Here is a 21,657-nt window from a genome sequence, read left to right as displayed (position 1 = left end):
GTGTTTTACGCTGTACTCAAGAATATTTCACTTATACGACTACGGCCAGCATTATGGTGGGGGGAAACAGAGCAGAGCCCGGGGGAAACCCATGACCATCCGCAGGTTGCTGAGAGACCTCCCCACTTAGGGCCAGAGAGGAAGCGAGCATGAGCTGCCTTCAGAAATAAGGTTGACTCTGTAAAATAAAACTGAAATAGACAATGTAATGAAAAAAACAAACAATAGAATACTTTAGAGAGCTTTAGTACCTGCTGAGTCTGTTTCTGGTGAGTGAGATCAATAACACATTGATAAAATTTATAAAAAAGAAAAAAAAATGGATCAATTAGATAATGGGGCTTTCATATTGCCTTCAAAACTGTGATTTTATATGCTATGAAATATTGTGAAAATTTAGTTCATTGTAAAACAATGCAGGTGGAGAAAACTGTAAAATGTTGGAGAGATGGTCTTAGGTGGGGTGCTGAGCGTACATGACCAACCTTTGGCAAGTTACTTTATATGACCTTAAATTCCCATTTGCAACAGAAATATTATTTAGTAGCTCTTTCCATTTTTATAGCTTTGTAACACACCGTATGTCTGTATCTGTTACAGGGATGAATTACACCATTACTGAGAGAGCAATTAAGTCTGGATAGAAGTTGATGGTAAATGTCAATGATGATGGGTTCTGACTATAAAAGCTACCAGCTAGCAGCCCTTGTGTGTCTGCACTCACTGAACCAGTAGAAATGTGGGAAAAATTTATCCAGAGAGTTTGCATTGGACAATGGCAAGAAGGTGATGTCAGTCAGAGCATGCACCCTGTTGTTCCCAGACACTGTGTTCCACACGTGAGAACTCTGGCCTTAAGCTCATCTATCTTTAATACAGACCAATCACTGTAACAAACAGAGTGATCAAAGAGACGGAGAGGTGAAGCTTACACCCAGGCTCCAGACAGCTTCATATGATGTCTCCCGAAAGTTCAGACCATCCTTCCAGGCCACGAGGGTGGCAGGAAACCAGCCGATGAATTGTCAGGTATTGATTGAGCAGCAGGAGGGCTTCCTGACTGATCGATTGTTGAACTGGATCGTTAAGGCTTGGAACAAAGGACCAAATGTTGTAGCAGTGTTAAGGTGAATGTTCTAGAAATATTATATGGCTTGGTGATCAACCAGAAAGCAACAGATTTCAAATTTGAATTTTAGTCCATTGTTGTCAGAGAAGCTATACAGGGCATGACTGGGTACGTTAAAGTTAACAGTAAACTGAATCAGTTCTGGGAGTTACTCCATATACGGTGTCTTATGACCACCGAAATAAAAAAAAATTATGATATAACTGATTTAGAAATCAACACCAGAATTTTTTATTCAATAGTAAGGAGCACTCGTTGAGTTATTGTTACACCAAAAATGGTAACTCACAGCATATGCATGTGCAACGTTACAATAAATAACATTTTACCGTAACTTCATGTTATCTTTATTTTGACATCATAGAGGTCAATAAAATGGAATAAAGGTCCTGCTGCCTGGAATAAAACCACTACCCTTTGGCAGACATCTGACAAATCTGAGCTGTAAGCTGAATCAGTGGGGGATTTAATCAAACTTACAATTTGTGTTGCCGTGAGGCTTCAGCCCAAGAAGGAAGCTAGGACCCCAACAGGTGATTTAGATCCCATGCAAGTGTTCAATACAGGAATAAAATTTCCATGACAAAATTACTCATTTCGCTTGATTCTAAAGGCTCCATTGATTTTAACACACTGTTTTCATGTGTCTTTAGGAAAATATGCTTGGGTTAAAACACTGTTCTTAAAAAAATTTCAGTCACAGGATGACAAGGAGTCATTAGGTGTATGTAAATGCATGATTATTAATGTCTTCTTGTGGCAGGGTGAATCCATGCCACCAAAGTGCTGCTGCCACTGAAGTATCATGCGAAGGACACTTTCCATTGGTCGAGAGAAGGTCATATGATATAACACAAAACATGATGTACAACTATCATGCGCCCAAGGTATGCTTCATGCTAACAAAGTAATATCCCAATAGGCACTAGCCAACGATCGCAGCAATGTCCAACAGTCATGTGCATTTATTCCACAGCAATTATCTCCATTTATGAGCTCTGTTATGTCTGCTTACTTCTAAGGTAAACAAACGCTCTCTTTGAATATTACTCTTCTCTGGCTGACAATTCCTGATATCCACCCCACGTACAGTATGCACTATCAGTATAATATATAGGTTTAGTGGGTATAATGGTGAACATCTTGGTCAGAAAGAAGTTCTCTTGGTGTTCTGGCGAATGATCAGTTAAGTTCAACCATGATCGAGCCAACATCTAAACTGAAGTAATGGATCTCAGATAATTAGTGCTTTCACAACTTCACTCAGATAGAGAAAGGATAATGGGTGTCTTGCAATGTTAAGTATAAGCACAAGCCTGAACGGATGTTGCTCTTTGGCAATATTCGATCTCGGCATTATCACTTATCTAACACAGAAGGAAAAGCAGACACTCAAGCCACTAGGTATAAAACGAGGTAGCATGCGGTGAATGTATAAACAACATGAAATTTCATTTATGCAGACTTCAACTGCAGTCTAGCTCAATTAGAAAGTTCCCTAACGGGCACAATTAATCACTTAACTATGCTGGAGTTTGATTACATGGCTTTTAAACTGACTGGTCAAACGATGACTGGAATGATTAGATTAAGCAGATTAAAGCAGAGTAAACATGGATACTGCAGTCTTCAATACAGATGTTTATAATGTGCTATACATGCACATGTAGGTCTGTTCGGCACTGCAATTCTAACTTATAAACAGACATGAAGTAAACGCTTGTCGACATATTATTCCGATATTCCAACAGACTATGTGACAATTAAACCTATACCAATTGCAAATCTGTAATAGCTTTGACATCACGCAAAAAATCTGATGCACTAGCATCATTAAATGAACAGTCAATGAAGGTGGGATGTGAAAAATTTGACGTGCAGTCACAGAATGGCTTACAGAGCTGCCTGCTGCAACTTAAAAAGTTAAAAATGGCAACACAAAATTACACTGCAACCTTGGCTTTAATTCACATCATTTTAGAGTCAAGTCTGCTACGGTGTTAAAAACATCAACACCTTAAAAGCATTCTGTTGTACTTTCAAAACACAACTCTTCTAGATCCACCCAAACTTCATCATTTTTCCCCGGAATTTGTCCCCTGATGGATTAGCACTGTGCACATGTTAAATTCATCCGTTAGGAAAACAAAGCCTATATTCGCCTACCTGATATTTTTCACTGGCAGTAGTCTCGGTCGTGACACTCTCATACTCCGGGGAATCAACAAACTGATTAGGGTTGATGTAATGTAAAAACACACGATCTACAGTCACCTTTAACCTGTAAAATAATAACCTTTATTAAACGTGGGTCATAGAAAAACAACTGATCACACATGGATGACATCTGATACAAGGATGATAAAAGGATGCAGCTGGGCAGAAAGTCCCTTTGCCCGTTTATCATTAAAACTGCACAAATTGATTTTATTTGGCAAATACAAATGTGAGCCACCGGCTTGTGCAAATATAAAGGACTGTCTGGAATTTCTGAGCAAACAGCGTAGGCTGATGTCATTATGAACTACAAACATGCATACAGCAACATTTATTTTCGAAAAAACAAACGAGTGCATACGTGCAGCAAGGTTAATATGTATGTTACATTGCATCATGCTTGTGACATAATTCCCAGGACGCAAGCCATTAGGGGTCCATCCGACAACTAGCGCATACCTGCAATTCCCTCACCAACAATTAAGCACACAATCATCAATTGATCCTTTTCTCGCCGCAAAATAAAAAAGTTCTTCACCGTTTGTGGTTCGACATTCCTAAAGTCACCTTTAAGGTGTATATAGATTATTACACAACAGCCAGGGAACATGACTGGTTAATAAAATTTGGAGACCATTTTAAAGGTTATATTCCACTGAACAAATAAAAATCATTCAATGATCCTTTAAACCACTAGAAGATGACCCCAAATAGCTACATATCCAGTGCTCAACATCTTACAATTAAGTTATTTTTCATGAGATACCCTTTTTCACCTGAAGTTTAGCATTTTTCATGAGGAATATCTAACTTGCTTAATTCTGATGAATTCATCCACCTTATAGGGCCACTGAATTTTTTTTTTTGAAAAAGGTTGATTGTCTTATCAGAAAAACTTAATTGTTGGCATTAATGGTATAATGTTTGGGCCTTCTGGTGATTCTGAATGTGCATTTTTAAATAACACGGGGTCATAGCTGAAATACAGTAATTTCTGACCTCCTTGCCACTTGGCATATGGCAAGACAGGTTTGCAAAAAGTCTCTAACCGACACGGCTGTATATATTCATCAGTGTAGTTCAGGGAAAAACAAACTGATGACCTTGGGATCTCCTCAAATGTGTAGGATTTCATTCGAACGAAAAACGTTGTCATTGCAGGAATTCAAACTGCTAAGCCTAAATTGTATTTATTTTTTAATTGAAATCACCGGAATCTTTCTCAGATTGCAACAGTGCCATCAGCGTTCTGTTAATTATGTTTAACAATTAGGTTACATGTAGTTTACATGAAAAACCTGACTCAGACCATTTTTAATATATACCTGTAGTGCAGAAATTGCTGTTAAAATATCACTTTTATTTTTAATGAAATGGAAACATTCTGTATTTATTTGATTGGTGTTTTTATGCTGTACTTAAGAATATTACCACTGATGTATCAGTGACCAGAACTATGGTGGGAGGAAACTGGGACCCAGGAGAGGACAGCCAGCATGCGAGAGTTGAGGTATTTTTTATTTATTTATTTATTTGACTGATACGCCGTACTCAAGAATATTTCACTTAGACGGCGGGCCAGCATTATGGTAGGTGGAAACTGGGCAGAGCCCAGGGGAAACCCACGACATCCGCAGATTGCTGGCAGATCTTCCCATGTATGGCTGGAGAGGAAGCAGCATGAGCTGGACTTGAACTCACAGTGACTGCATTGGTGAGACTCCTGGTCATTACGCGGCGCAGGTATTTTTTAAGACAGTAAATTATTAATATACCATTAAATATTTCCCACCAAAAAGACAATGGATAAATAAGCAATCTTGTACATATTTAGACCATAAATCAGGAAATGCCTTCACTGTTTTTCAAGGTTTTATGTCAAGAGTTATAGGCAATGCACTCAAATGTTTGAATTCTAAGACGGGTTGTATGAACCAAATAGCGAATCGTGTTGGACACCGGTAATATAAATGTGAAATACTGCATTTTTTTTCTATTTATTTTCACAAACCTTAAGAAGAAATTCCTGTGTTATTTACTCATCCATAATGTCTATTATTATTGTTTTAAACATGAAAAAATGCCCTGTGAGATCTCAAAGCAATGTGAGAGGATGAATGGGTAAAGGCTTTAAATGATAGTTTAACAATTTTGATGCCAGCACATAGCTTTTTCTGATAAGAAACTACACAGGAAAGTTTTAATTGACCTGTACGACGAATTGAATCGATGAGAAATAAAGTAAAATGCATTCACTTGAAAAATGCTTCAAATTAATTGAAACAGAGTACTAATGTGAGAACAAAATTTATCTCAGAACAAAACAATGCTACATTTATTCAGTGGTTTAAAATAGGTCTTAACTGAGATTATGGATTTACTGTCTTATTATCAATGCAAGATCATTAGATACAGCGGCTATTTTAACACAACTAAATAAATGTATTATTTTTTTGTACTGACATATGTGCAATATACATGTACATACTACTGCCCCCTCCCTCCTCCCCCACCTCAATATGTATCAGAGAAAACATCAACAGATATCATCAAATCACACGGGCGGGGTGGGGGGGGGGGACCTCCATGGCCAAGCTGGTTAGCATGCCAGGGTGGCACAATGACCCAGGAGGCTCTGACCAATGCGGTCACTGTGAGTTCAAGTCCAGCTCATTCTGGCTTCTTCTCCGACCGTATGTGGGAAGGTCTGACAGCAACCTGCAGATTGTCATGGGTTTCCCTCTGGCTTTGCCCAGTTTCCTACCACCATAATGCTGGCCTTCATCATATATTAAAAGTGAAATAATCTTCACAATCGCCTAAAACACCAATGAAATAAATGAACAAAAAATCACACTAACCTGAAATGGCATTATGGTGTTATATAATGAGTACATTTAAAAATGTTTGAATTCAAAGGAGAGGCACATACATTATGTGACTGAATGACAGACTGAATATTATGTTAGTGTATTGATCAATCTATATTTTCCACTCAAAAAGACATGTTCATGTATGTCTGTTTTGATGTTTTTTGATCTTTTTACCCATGATCAAAAGAGCACTTAAAAAAAATTTAAGGTCCTGGCCTAGGCATTAATTTCATTGAAGTCCCTGTAGATACTGTGCATCGCTCCCTACATTGACTTGCTGCTAAATGCATGAAGATCTGAGGCTGATTCCAGAAAGCCATTTCTCAAGTTTAGTCAACATTTAAAACCTCTTCACAATGCTTAGTTTTTGCTGGAAGTTGGAAGTTACTGGAAGCTGAAATTTAAGACACATTTGTCTTAAGATAATACTGATGAGGTGGATAATGTTTTAATTTCTGAAGCCAAAAAATGAGCTTTAAGATAACATTTCAAATGTTGACGTAGGCCAGAAATGGCTTTGAAAAATTTGGCCCTGAAGTAACATACATCACCCATTTGTTGTTGGTCCAGTACGGGGAAAATTTCCACCCAAAGTACATAACTTGGGTCTGAGCTGTGTAGTCCATTGTTCATCCCTGCTTTTGCAATGATGTTTCCTTCAAAAACTTGTATTACTCACATTTACAAGAGTGAGTGTGTGAGTGCTTGGGGTTTAACGACGTACTTAACAAGTTTTCAGGCATGAATCGACGAAGGAGTGCATGTAACGTGCCTCCTTGTTGCAGGACGGATTCCCACCGCTCTTTTATCTAGTGCTGCTTCACTGAGGCAACTTACAGAAGGCAAGTTAAAGCCTCCCCACCTGAGCCATTATGCTGATAGGGGTCAGCCAGTCATTGCACTTCCTCTTAATACTGAACGCCAAGAGACGAAGCTACAAATTCCTCTTTTATGGTCTTAGGTGTGCCCCGACCCAGGATTGACCCTGGATCTACCGCCCCCGAAGTAGATCCTCTACCAACTGAGCCACCTGCACCGGTCACACTTAGAAGAGAATAATAAAATATTCAGCTTGGGCCTGAACCAGTCACCACTGGAGGGAAAGGTACCCCCAGTGTACCCCCAGTGTGCCCCCAGTGTACCCCCAGAATTTTTGCTTTCAAAAAGTCAAAGGTCGCACTCATTTAAATTCTTATTTTATGGGCAGAATTAATATTTCTTTTCAATATTGTCAGGGAAGGCAATAAAAATGAAACTTGAAAATCACCCAATTTGGGGGAGATGTGGACTATCCTACATGTAGCTACGTATCCAGTTCAATACATATTTATATGATTGGAATTGGAACTCAACAAGAAAATCATAACTTGAAGAACATCATGTTGGGACAAAATAAAAAGGTGCCTTTTCAGTTGTAGTTTATACAATTTTGGGACGTTTTCAAGTCGCCACATCCGTAAACCAGGTATGTGAAGACTGCTCTTTGATTTCTTTGCATATACTACTATATTCTAATGGCATTTGTCTTTGGTTCATCAGCATAACTTTTCTGACCACTGATTGGACTGGGAGAAGGTGTACTTCAGACCTACATGTTATAGAGACAAGTCAATATGAGGGAGCAGCCACTAAATCAGACATTTAACAGCAAGACTGTCCAAGCATTGGCAGTTTTATGGAAAAGAACCCAAAGAACTAAAAGATTTGATTAAACAAAAAATTTAATAATCACTCTGATGATGCTTGCATTAATAATTTTGAGATATCTTCTTATTATTTTGTACTTATGAGATCAGGGCATTTTTCATACACCTATACCTTATTTTCATCATTAACATTATACATGCACATGTGTACTAATGTTCTGAAAACTGCATGGACACATAGACAGTTAGACATTCTTGAACATAACAAAACATATGCCAAGAAAGCCAAACCCTAAGGACAAGTTAACATGTGCTACAATGGTAATTTGTCAATGGATATATAAACCACACCATTTACCCACCTGCCTTTAAGAAGGATAGAAAACTTCTCATTGGTGTTAGTGACAGCTTCAATAGCATAAATGTTTCCTTTGGCAAGATTGCAGCGCTTGCCAACTTTTGTCAGCGCTTTGAATTCAAAGCGCGTCATTTTGAGAGGCTTGAAGACTTTGACGTACAGGTCCTCCAGTTCTCGGTGGAATTTCACAGGATAGGTGGAATAGGCTAGATAGATGATGTGAATGACATTGATGATGAAGAAAGTGATGTTCCAGCCCAGAACATCCAGCATGCACACAACCAGTCCCGACCAGAATATAAACATAGAAAAGCCCAGCAGCAATAGGGTTCGTAGAAACAGGCAATGGTATTTGAAACCGCTGGGTGTCAAGAACGAAATGGCAAAGCAAAGATTTGCCAGTTGGAACAGTGCATGCTGGGCTTCAAGCCACGTTTCGCAGATCTTGTCGCTGGTAGGACTCCCGGTTGTCCACGACGTGCTGTTGAAGGTGGAGTTTGCAGGAGCCTCCGTGGTAAACGCATGTGCCAGACTATAGCTGTCTTTGCCAGCAAGATCATTTTGGAATGAGATATTGGTAATAGTAACATTGTTGATGCTTATATTGTCGAAGGCCCCGGTGTAGTTGGTATACTCAAAACCTGGAAGTGTTGTCATCACGAATCAAGCCAGATGCTCCGTCCATTGGCCGAGCTGTTGGTGTCGCTAACGGAAACTGCTCAGTAACCATCCCTAAATAGCAGGCTCAGCTGCTACATCTGAAATCACACCAAAAAAAATAATTGCTCCATTTATTATTTTCCATTTCATTTAGTTGTTTTGTATATTTGACCTTTATGTTATGATAGATTGATTGGTGTTTAATATCACACTCAAGAATTTTTCACATATAAAATAGCAGTCCGGTTTGTGGGTGTAAAAAACCGGTGTGGCCAGAGTATTTTGCCACCTACCTTCACAAGGTACTTGACAAACATGCTGGCTTAAAACTGCAGCCAAAAAAAGAGAGGCCTGGATTTGAACATGCGTCCTTATTGGTCAAGGGCCTGATTGATAGCATTTTACCCATCAGACATACTGCAAACATTTTCATCAAAACATGTATGATGATACTAGATGGTGGAAGCACAGGTGCAGCAATATATTAAAAATCAGAAACATCCAACACTGTGGTATATATTTGATACTATTCGGGTCACAGGTGAAAAAACTGCTTATATGATTAAAGTGTGTCAACTTCACATTTTTATCTTCGCTATGGTATGTATTCTGGCTAATGAAAAAAAAAAAATAACAATGTTGCTCGGTCTGCAGTCATGCTTGTACAACCAATGCAGTGACTTTCTAGATACGATGATTTTCTCCAGGCTTGAGCTGGCTGGCTATTTGAATTCAAATCCGATAACAGTATGCCACACATCAAAATTCAAAATTCTACAGGATAAAAGGATTCAATGTAAAAAGATATAATGAAATGTTGAAAGACCATGCATGCACAGCTTGCAGTAATGACCACGTTTCCCAGTAATAAGGTAATGCACTACAGCTGCTATGCAGAAAACAAAATTAAAACTCTATCCCACACAACATAGTGTTTTCCCTATGATGTTGTTGTTTTGTATGTGGCACATACATGAACAGCATGATGACTGTTTTCTAACATAACAAACATCATGTATTTAATATTGTTGTCAGAACTTTGCCACTTTGTATAAAACCATTTCATTAAAGCTACTGGAGAACTTGAATGTTTAAAAACAACTACCCTAAATGATCATAAATTTTGTCCATGACTAAAGTGCACATTTTTCCTGACATTGAAAGTTCTATTGATTTTTGAGGTGTTTTGTGATTTGAGATTTTTAAAGATGTTTTGAGGTTTGCTTGGAACAGGGGTGATATTCTGCTGAAAAAATGGAAGTTTCAGCGCCAAAAATAGTGTTTTGTGACATTTATTTGCCTCCAAAAATGCACCTTTGTGAGCAAAATTTTAGGTCATTTAGGGTATAACACTTTTTTTTTTTGCTTAATTCAAATAAAGAGACATAATTGTTTTTTGGATATTTTGTTAGAAACCAAAACAAGATAAATTTGCCCTCAAGCAGCAACAAATATACAACAAAGGAATGTCACTTAATTTGCCATTGTGGCTCAATATTCCATAATCTTGAGTGATTTACAATAAACCATTTGTACAAAATAAGTTTCTATTATGTGTAACCTGCATGCTATCATTTTGGCAGTTGGACATCGTCATATTTAACCTGTATGTTATCATTTTGGCAGTTGGACATCGTCGTAGTTTCAAAATTACAAGTATTGACCATATTTTTGGGCTTCAAATAAAACACAATCTACCAGCAACTTGCAAATGATCGTGGGCTCTGCTCTTTTTCTCTCACTATAATGGTGGCCGTCATGTAAGTGAAATATTCTTGAGTACGGCTTAAAACACCAATCAAATAAATAAGTAAAACAAACAAATAAAACACACATTATCGGTATACATTTTTACCGGCAACATACTAAAAGCACCTTAAGTTGGTCCCTGTTTTGTCAGTCGGTCTACTGAAATCTTATCTTTTAACTAAGAGCTTAAATCTTTTACATATCGGCCACTAACACTGAATGAGGTGCCACAGTGTGAGAAGGCAAGAAATCCAATACTTAAGGGCATTTATCAAAGCTATTGAGAATCAGCATTCACTATCATCAGCAAATACATGATCATGTGCATGTATACACAATGTTGTCTTCCTAGATACAATGTTCAAATAATATTAGGGCAAATCAAGTTATTGCCTATAATTACTATTTTACATAACTATAATACTCACTTAATTCAATGTAATGTCCATTGGAATAAAACTCCAACTTATTCCACAAAAACAAATGGTGAAATACATGTAGCTGATGAATGTTAAATACAGCAAACCAATGATAAGTATGCTTCATTCACCTTCCTATAAACAACTGTCGTGACTGTAGACAATGCACCCCATGATCCACCATTAAAGCCCTGCATCTCACTGCACGGTGTAATAACCTCAAAGATACCTGCTAAGAGGACCAAAAGGGGGACTAATTATCACCCTGCCTCTGCATCAGTAACACTGATCAATAAGTAATGTATATATATATCCACCCATCAAACCAACCTCTCGTATCATCCACGTGATCCCAGGGTTCTAAACCACACCCAGCTCCAACATTAGCAGCAAAATACATGCTATTTTATAGTCAACCGTTTCCAGCCAGAATATTATGTAGGGATGAGACTCTAGCTAGATCAGCCGATTGATTTTCTTACCACATATCAGTGACCTGCTGAGGCAATCACCCAACCTTTCATGCATGATGAATAAAGACAGATCTCTCTGCAATAATAACGTAATTTTTTCTATCCCTATATACAGCTTTCAATCCTTTCTGCTACGAGACCTGACATTTTACATCATTCCAACATAATTTAAAGCAGTATGAGTCTGTGGCTGCCATGTAGACTCACAACTTCATAGTTATTTGTAAGAGTTACCATTCAAGTCTGCCAGAATATTTCAAGATAATTATTTATTTAATATTTAGTTGATTGGTGTTTTACATCGTACTCAAAAATATTTTACATGTACAGCATCCTCCAGCATTGAGGTGGAATTAAACCGGGCAGAGCACTGTGGAAATTAAACCCATGGCCCTCCGCTGTTGGCAGACCTTCTTCCCTGCATGCACATACGACTGGAGAAGAAAAATACGTGCTAAATACTTGGCCATGGTCATTTCAAGTAAATACCTATGTAAGTTGATCAAAATATATACGCTGTGTTCAAATATAATACTAGTGCTTGATTAAAAGAAAACAGACCAATCAGTGAAATACACCATAAGCAGAATGAACTGTTCTGAATCAGTTCTATACAGAACTTCAACATTTTAAATGTATTAGGTAATACATGTTGATTGATGGGTTTATAAACTGGAAGAGAAATTTTCCATGAAACTTATGGGCGCGCTGTGCAAATGTGTTGACATTTGTGTAATTAAGGTGTTAAGTACAGATAAAAAGTCACAAGCCATATCACAAACATCAGAATCAATGACAATTCCACATGGCCTACAGATTTCCATTTACATTATTACCATTATATCTAAATTATTACTTGGTACAAAAGAATATGCTTTTAGGCCAGGGAGTAAAAGCACTGCATGAAGAGTTTAGTTTCTGCCTTCAGATAGACTAGCTAATGTGCTAACCCAGGCAGACGAACTCTGTCTTGGATTTCAAATGATTTCAGGAAAAAATACAGGCAGGCACAATCTCAAACTCTTAAAACGAAGTGAAAAGATGATGGGCCATCGAGCTAAAAGTGAAATCTGATCTGAGAGGTATGGTATTTTGTGCATGCTTGAGGAACCTCAATCTTGTTTCAAGCTAACTACAATGAATTTCTGCACGCAGTCGGTCGATACTTTCCATTTTAAAATTTTATCAAAACTGCAAGGAATATTTAGATGTATGCTCATAAACTATATTGTACAACATTATTAACATTACAAAACAAGTTCCATCCATAGCTACATTCCATCAGTGCTCACTGGAGAAGTCTTGAGGCATTTCAAAATAAGGGCAATCCACACCGAACTACATGTACATATACCAAGACATTTAAAGCACTTCGATTCTCCCGATGATTTTTCCTAACTAATAACCACTCTCCCCCACCCCTACTGCCCCACCCTCCATTTTCTTACCGTATCACACATGTATTGTCATGTACTACTGTAATCCTTCAACCAGTTCTTCTTTAAGCATATTCTGAGGACATTTACTTGTGCAGCCTGAAATTTTTTTTACTTTTTGAGAAGGCCTGATATTGGCCAATCCAACTAATGTTTCATTGTCTCCAAAATCATCTAAAGAGGTGCTTAAACCACATTGAAAGGATAAGGAATTAGGGTAGCTACTATCCAAAACTGTCATGTGAAAAACAAACTTGAAATCATTAATTACTGGCTTTCCAGCTAGCTTTTCTATCGTGTATATATTGTGGCTATGTACATACAAGTAGAGTAAATGAATATTGCTTACAGTGGCATAACAAATGCTGACATAATTAGTAAGGTCATCATGCTTTAATTCTTGGAGTTTAACTCTTCTCAATTGTGCAGAACTGATCTGTGGTACATGAGGAACTTTTCATTTGTGCAGAACTGATCTGTGGTACATGCAGAACTTCTCATTTGTGCAGAATTGATCTGTGGTACATGTGGAACTTCCCATTTGTGCAGAACTGATCTGTGGTACATGTGGAACTTCCCATTTGTGCAGAACTGATCTGTGGTACATGTGGAACTTCTCATTTGTGCAGAACTGATCTGTGGTACATGTGGAACTTCTCATTTGTGCAGAACAGATCTGTGGTACAGGTGATATATAGTACAAATGCGAGGGCCAAGTACACATTTCTCACTTAGGCACCCTTTAAGCAGCTTAATTTGGGCTATGATTATTTTCCATTGAAACTGAAAAAACAATGTGAAAAACTGAAAAATGAAACTAATGCCTTAAATACTTAATCATAGCGCCAAAATTACTTTAAAATTTTGGCACAGCCAGCACACATAAACATATGGACATTTTTGAGACATTTGAGTAAATTTAAATTAATTCAGGCATTTCTACGGGATTTCAAAATGTCCTTATACTTGGTCCTGACTGCACATGTGTGCATGCTTTAAAATTACTGCAAACAGAATATATCAATTAAATGCAGCTATTATACACTAGATCAACATTTCTAATTGATATCATGCAACAAATCTGCCATATACCTGTTTCAAACATTTAACACAGTTGTTCAACATTATCTGCAAATATCTTGTTACTAACATCTAGAGCCCATTCCAAACCCACTGGACAGAAAACAAAATTTTGAGCAATCAAATTTTCCAACCGTAAGTGGGAAGGTCTGGCACCAACCTGTGGATGGCCGTGGGTTTCCCACGGGCTCAGCCCGGTTTCCTCCCACCATAAACTGCTGGCCGCCGTCGTATAAATGATATATTCTTGAGTATGGCGTAAAACACCAATCAAATAAATACATCAATAAATTTTCCAACTGGGTTTAGCTACATGTGATTTAAAGTTGTTGCACACAAATAGAATACAGAATAAGAGTTTCTTTGGTAAACTACAGGATTTGTGGCTGGACAATTTAATGCAATTTCCTCCTACACTTCGTCTTGCATTCCGCAAATTGCTGTCTCCAAAATGCCTGGGATTCATAAAACATTAACATGTCCTGTCTGCGATAAAGTCGCGTCTATTCTCAAGATAACTGCTAAATCACTCCGACAATAGGCCAGGTTTATTGCACCGTTGTGTTTGCTTCAGGTTATAAAATATTCAGTGTGCACTGCAATGATGAGAGACTCATTCTTTACTGCAGAACAAAAGTACAGCGGTAGATTTCAAGTGTACCATGAAGTTACCTTCGACCAATTAAAAATGGTTAATATTCTAAAATCCGTTATGTAATTTGACAGAGGTAACACTGCATCATACTAATAATTATAAAACCTGAAACATCTGGATTCAAGAAAAACCATAAAATGTAATGTACACATTCGATTTGTAAACTTGATTAAAACCCTAGGCTGTTACAGAGTGAGTAATTCAGTGATTGGGGTTTAACATCGTACTTAACAATTTTTCAGTCATATGACGACGGAGGAGTCGTTAGATGGCATGTAATGTGCCTCCTTGTTGCAGGATGGATTTCCAGCTCTTTTATCTAGTGCTGTTTCACTGAGACTCCTTACCGAAGGCAAGTAGGTCGTAACACCCGAGCCATTATACCGACACTGGTTAAGCAGTTGTTGCACTATCCCCTTCGTGATGAACGCCAAGCGAGGAAGCTGCAACTTCCTCTTTTAAAGTCTTAGGTGTGACTCGACCCAGGATTGACCCTGGATCCACCGCTCCCGGACCAGATGCTCTACCAACTGTGCTATCGGGGCTGGTAGGCTGTTAAGGAAATCAGCGAAAGAATTCCATATTAAGAACTTTCACGAAATTTTGAATTGGGTGATTTCTATTGGCCAAAATGCCCAAGTAAAAGCCACCAGCTGAGCATTTGACAAAACAATTTGCCAAACTTTAATGCTATAAACATGATATGCACAGATCTTCAACCAGTCAATCAGCTCAATGCAAACTCCCATGAATTTCATGTAAAACAACATAAAACAGTACTACAAATGCCTCTTAACCAATTACAAGCTCGCCCCCCCCCCCCCCCCGCCAACACCCACCCACCCACCGTTACCCAAGATGAATGGATATACATGTAACAAATGAATAAATCTCAAAGCTACTGAAACACACAGTTGAAAATTTTCTACTTTTCTTCTTCTTTTTTTTCTTTTGCAAGTAATTATTGTAGTGAGCCTTGAAGCAAGACAACACTTGTAAAATGGAAATATGAAGCTGAAATTCATCAGTTTCTTGTGTACATGTTAAAAGAATTTGTATCGATCCAACCTACAGGAAACAAAAAAAAAAAAAAAAAACTCCATGAATTCCCACCTATAAAGCTGAACAAGAATTCCCAAGGCCCTGTTGATGTTTAAAGAAGGCAATGCAAATTTTACCCGGCTAAATGACTTTTATTCAGCTAGTGTTTGTTCCAGCCCTGTTAACATCTGGTTTATATGCCACTCAGACTCGGAGGCAAAAACTTTCGCTGCGGCTTATCACTAGCCTTATAAACATTATGCTGAACGGTAGAAGTCAATCTGACATGCTTTTGACCTGCCAAATGAATGTTAAAGCCAACACAGCATTACTCCTTTTCTTCAGACCTCTGCCTTATTACAGTGTTAAATGGTGTAAAGTAATTCCATTTAGTTGCTCAAACTCATTACTGCAACTATTTCTTTTTCTGGTTGTAAATACAACCAACCATTTAAAATTGCCATTGAGCACTTCCAGACATTTTGCAGAAGTTTTCCTGATGACCTTTTCAAAAAAACACTAACAAAATCAGATTAAGATTCAGCCTTCGATCCTTAAAACATTTTCGAGCACAGTTTTCAGTTTCTCAATTCAGTTTCTGATTGTATCTCAGCTTTTGTTGAAATCTATGAACATAATGGTGTATAAAATGCTCTCCTGTCTCAGATTTTTTATTTACATACTTTATAGTAGTTGCAAGACACTGATCCGTTATCAAGAAGTCTTACAATTTGTAATTCTTTATTGTGCACCTATACTGTTTAACTTGTGCATTATACTAGTATGTTGTGCAGGATTGAGTTTATAAGATGATACTGTATTGGACCACATTAATCATTTTGCTAATGATTGTAGTTACTTTTAAGGTCTTTGTTCTGAGTGAGTGCTCGGGGTTTAACGTCGTACTTAACCGTTGTTTTATCTAGTGCTGCTTCACTGAGGCGACTTACCAAAGGCAAGTAAGGCGCCCTGCCCGAGCCATTAAACTGATACAGGTCAACCAATTGTTGCACTATCCCCTTAATGCTAAACACCAAGCGAGAAAGCTACAACTTCCTCTTTTAAGGTCTTACGTGTTACCCGACCCAGGATTGAACCTGGATCTACCGTCCCCAAAGCGGACACTCAACTAATTGAGCTATGTCAAAATGTATTAAACTTTCAGCACTCACAGAAAGTAATATTTTATGATCTTTATTTGCATCAAACATGGAATTTTGGGGTGAATTTTTAGATCAAACATGGTAATTGACATCAGCTATGACAATGACAGTATATTCAGCAAGCTTGTGTTTAAATTAAATTTTTTTTATTTTTCATTTTTTTTTGAGGGAACTGTAAAATTGCTAGAGTGAGTAAAGGTAACATACATGTATAACCCATACTGTTCACCTTGACTCATAATGGCTTAATTAATTTAATTCATTTGTGAGTTATAAGAGAAAAACCTACATTTAAAAGGTTATAGCCAGATTAACAATATTAATAATTATAAGGCAAAAATTATACTTGAGACTAAATAATCATGATGTCATTTTGCTAAATATTGTCATCTAATTATGAATCAATTGAGTGTTCAAATATGTCCCAACAGTATAATGTTTGCTCCATTTTAATTACCACCAGTCTTATTGTCACAATATATTACTGCCAATGCCAATGCCAGTGATATAGGAGGCCATGCAAGCATCAAACCTTCGATCATTATAATAGTCAAAGAGTATCAGTTGCATGTCAGTACAGAGAGTGTGCAGCTTAAATAACATGCACTGAAGTTCAGGTAACATGTTACTTTGTTTTAGGATTCCATATACATAATCTAAAACCAATTTCATTGTAGCACCACTCTCTTACTGCTTGGGGAACCCCATGCATGGTGACAAAAAAAAGTTGACTATGACGCTTCTGTAGTTGTCAGGGCAGTCTGTCAAACATTTGTTGGAGACAACTAGCTCGTCCTCCACCAATGCAGTGTGCATTCATGTATTTGTACGTCACAAGTGGGAAAGTTTGTCAGTGACTTTCCAAAGCTTGGTGGTTTATCCCTGGCATTTTGTTTTCTTTCACCCATAAAACTGACGGCCATTGCATATGTGAGTAATTCTTGAGTATGGCCTTAAAGAGTGAACAAATAAATAAATAAATAAACGGCAAGATCTTTGCAAATGTACATACATGTAAGTAACAAATATCTTAGATATAGATTACTACAAGGATAAAGGATCAGTGTCAGTTCATTCAGCTCATGGTGGCATCCTCTCTAGACATAAGTGGGAAGGTCTGGCAACAATGTGCGGTGGTTGTGGTTCCCCCTTAGGCTCTGCCCAGTTTCCTCCCACCATAATGCTGGCCACCATCGTATAAGAGAAATACTCCTGAATATGGTGAAAAACACCAATCAAATATTAATAACTATTACCATTCATTCAGATCATACTCTTTCATTGCTCTACATGTGCATGCGTGTAATCTCTGCAGAATACTGCAGCATCTATATTAATGTTTCTGTCTTGAATTATATACAGAAACTTCAAACTTCATACATGTAGTTGCTTGAATTCCTTGCACATCAGTCAAGTAAGTTGCACAACACTGTGACAACCATTTTAGCATGCACATACCCCATACGAACTGAATACAGTTCCTGCAAAACAATACCATGCAATATCTATCAGCATGTGTGCATGACCTTCTCATCAGTATAATATCACGTATTATTTTGTATTAACCATACAGCTTTGACATAGTTATATTACAAGCCTCAGGAATTACTGGCAGGCAGCACTAATCATCAGCAAAGTATCAAATTACAGGCACTTCGATCATCAAGTGCATGTCAAATATATTAGATGCGGGCCTTCATGACCATCAGTAATGTCAACAGGTGAGGCAGGTGGGGCAGGTGTAGCATTGCATGTCATGACAGGGGTTGCGTATAAATACCACGCTTCCATTAAAGGAAGACTACATATTCATCAAAGTTATCAGTCTCATTTACCAGAATAATTACTCTTTTCCATGTATACAGGTAACAGAGAAAACATAACATACATATGTAAATGATGCTGCATACTAGTATACATGTAGGTGATAATTAATTGATTTAATTTACTGGAAACTTAACAGAGACCGCAGACATGCCTGAGTTGACAAAGTTGACATTATATGTACAAAGTCCATGTATTTTTGGTCGCCCAAGGTGATAAATTACAAATATATCTCACAAACCACATAAAACGCTACTAAAAAAATTAAAAACATATGAATCAAGACGTTTTTTTTTTCTCAAAGAAAAGAAGAGTGAGTGGGTGAGTGCTTGGGGTTTAACGTCGTACTTAACAATTTTTCAGTCATATGACGACGAAGGAATCCTTAGAGTGCAATTAAAGTGCCTCCTTGCTGCAGGACGGATTTCCACCCCTCTTTTATCTAGTGCTGCTTCACTTACCGAAGGCAAGTAAGGCGCCCCGCCCAGGCCATTATACTGACACGGGTCAACCAGTCATTGCACTATCCCCTTAATGCTTAATGCCAAGCGAGGAAGTTACAACTTCCTCTTTTTTCAACTCCCTTTTTCTTTAAGGTCTTACGAATGACCTGACCCAGCATTGACCCTGGATCAACTGCCCCTGAAGCGGAGGCTCTACCAAGTGTGCTATTGGAAGGGGGAGGGGGAGGGAAAGTAAAGAAAAGAAGAAAATACATATATTTAAACAGCTTATTGATCAGATTATACATCTATCTTCTAGAAGTAGCCGGGTGAAAACAGGTTCAAATTCACATTGATCACAATCATGACATTTTATACACTGACAAATCGTGGTGAGACATCAGAGGCCAGTCACACAATGACCATTTTAGACAAAATCTTCTTTACAAAACAAAATATCTGAATGTGGATGTTCAAACCTGGATGAAATTAAACACTACCACAGCATACAATCAGCACTGGAAACTCAAAACTGATTTCATGTACATGTGAGTAAAAGTTGGACATGGAATCCAATTTTAGGCTATGATGTTCAACGTAGCTTTGTACAGATAAATACCTGTGTTATGTCACTAAGACTTAAATCACATCATGGCAGCCAGAGACATTCCAGGACTTACAAGGGTTTAAATAATATCCTATGTATATCTCAGCACCAGCTTTCAGTAGGACCATTCAGCTGAAATACAAACCTTCATGTGGAGATGAATGGATATTATTTTGGTAGCTAATATTTCTCAGTCCATTTCGAATCTCATGCAATCTGATTATTAATGTTGACAAGTACTGTGAAGGACTTATCCAACAATAAACTCTTTTTCAGGAACTTTCCAACTTTTGGAAATATTTCAACAAAATCCAAGAAGTTTACGCATATTCAAGGACCAGATGGAACTCTGTCATTCCAAGAAAACATGATCAACACTGAAGAATCAACCTTAGAAACTGCAACGACATATTCTATTAACATCCAGTTGGTTTGAATAAGGAGTTTCTTATCCCTGCTTAAGAGTCAAACAATATGAGCCAATATTGTTAAAGCATTGTTATTTATATCATTGCATGTTTTGGTGCTCAAAACTAGCGATGCCAAAACTCTGTACATAACGTACAAAATTGGCCTAGATTATAGGTTAACATAAATTAATGTTAGAAGGTCTCCCTTGTTTATATAGTGTATGATTTATTACAGGGTATCCGTGGCCGAGATGGTTAGAACGCCAGCATGGCATAATGACACATGAGCCTCTCAGCAATGCTGTCGATGTGAGTTCAAATCCAGAACATGCTGGCTTCCTCTTCGACCCTACGTGGAAAGGTCTGTCAGCAACTTGCAGATAATCATGGATTTCTTCCGGACTTTACCCGTTTTTCACCCACCATAATCCTTGCTACCGTCATATAAGTGAAATATTCTTGAGTACGGTGAACAAAAACCAATCAAATAAATAAATATTTGATTTACTTAATTTACACACTGCCCAAGAATACTCCACCAACATATACATGTACAGGTTGAGGAAATCTGCTACAGTCCTCAGACCTTTCTCCTTTGATCATCACCCTACAGATTACAATCAGACTAAATCTCTTTGTGTCACTTCATTACGCCCCATAGAAAAATCTGTGGACCTCAAACATTGCCTGGTCAATTAAGCCTGCTGTCTGCATGTAGTGAGTACAACAACAATGTTGATAGCTAATGTTTTTCATGTCTGCATTGTTTTGCTCCAGATCAAATGATCCTATCCAGACCCAATATTCATGAAGATAAGGTCAATTGAGGTATGAATGTAATAATGATAGTCTCTAATGTATTTGAGACAGTCTCGACTGAGGTCCAGATGCATGCACTCTGGTCATGGAAATATAATAGTATGGTAAAAGGATTCCGAGTCAGTATAGTTACTGCATTTTACTGTTTTGCCGTTTCTATGAGCTTTAAATAATGAAGGATGTTTTGATGTACCTGTACATACCATAACACAATTAAAGCACCATAATGTACCATCTGAGCTTGAATGGCTGAACTTAGTCCTGAGATCTGATTCTGTCCAGCTTCAAGACTTCACGTCACCTACATGTATGGTTATTTGTCAGTAATAAGAGCACAAATGCTAACCGCCAATTTCAATACAAGACGGCTAAACTTGGCACAGTATGGATTAAAACCAAGAAGATTTTACAACATTAAAAGGGTGAATGACAACTTTTCTGGGAGTTTCCATATTAATTCTTGTTTTACTAATGAGCAGATGGAAGGAAGTATGCGATCTCAAAATAGCTCTATACACAGTTTGAATGCTGCGTGAGTGGATGCACTGGTAATGTCTGTGTTGTTGGTGACATTATGGCCTTCATTACAATCCTGCATTACGAGGAGATATGAATTCAAAAATACTTCAAATTCATGAGAAACCAGCTTTTGTCC

General features: G+C 37.7%; 1 protein-coding gene across 1 annotated transcript; it reads right to left on the bottom strand.

Moving 5' to 3' along the window:
* Positions 1-3,022: 3,022 nt before the first annotated feature.
* LOC135461426 (blood vessel epicardial substance-A-like) lies at positions 3,023-8,880 on the bottom strand. The gene is made up of 3 exons (XM_064738530.1): positions 8,228-8,880; positions 3,296-3,410; positions 3,023-3,043 (listed from the first exon to the last, which is right to left on the bottom strand). Exons 1-3 carry the CDS (start codon positions 8,878-8,880, stop codon positions 3,023-3,025), a joined length of 789 nt encoding a protein of 262 aa, XP_064594600.1.
* Between the last annotated feature and the right edge of the window lie 12,777 nt (positions 8,881-21,657).

This window comes from Liolophura sinensis, chromosome 1 (assembly GCF_032854445.1).
Source record: "Liolophura sinensis isolate JHLJ2023 chromosome 1, CUHK_Ljap_v2, whole genome shotgun sequence".
NCBI classification, from domain to species: domain Eukaryota; kingdom Metazoa; phylum Mollusca; class Polyplacophora; order Chitonida; family Chitonidae; genus Liolophura; species Liolophura sinensis.
This window is presented reverse-complemented; position numbering and strand designations above follow the sequence as displayed.

Bases quoted from the DNA above. Each gene is read 5' to 3' on its own strand.
- LOC135461426 (XM_064738530.1), bottom strand. From the start codon at position 8,880: ATGACAACACTTCCAGGTTTTGAGTATACCAACTACACCGGGGCCTTC. The intron at 3,411-8,227 runs GTGGGTAAATGG...ATTATTTTACAG, and splicing joins TCTATCCTTCTTAAAGGCAG to GTTAAAGGTGACTGTAGATC. The intron at 3,044-3,295 runs GTAGGCGAATAT...TAACTTTTTAAG, and splicing joins CTGCCAGTGAAAAATATCAG to TTGCAGCAGGCAGCTCTGTA.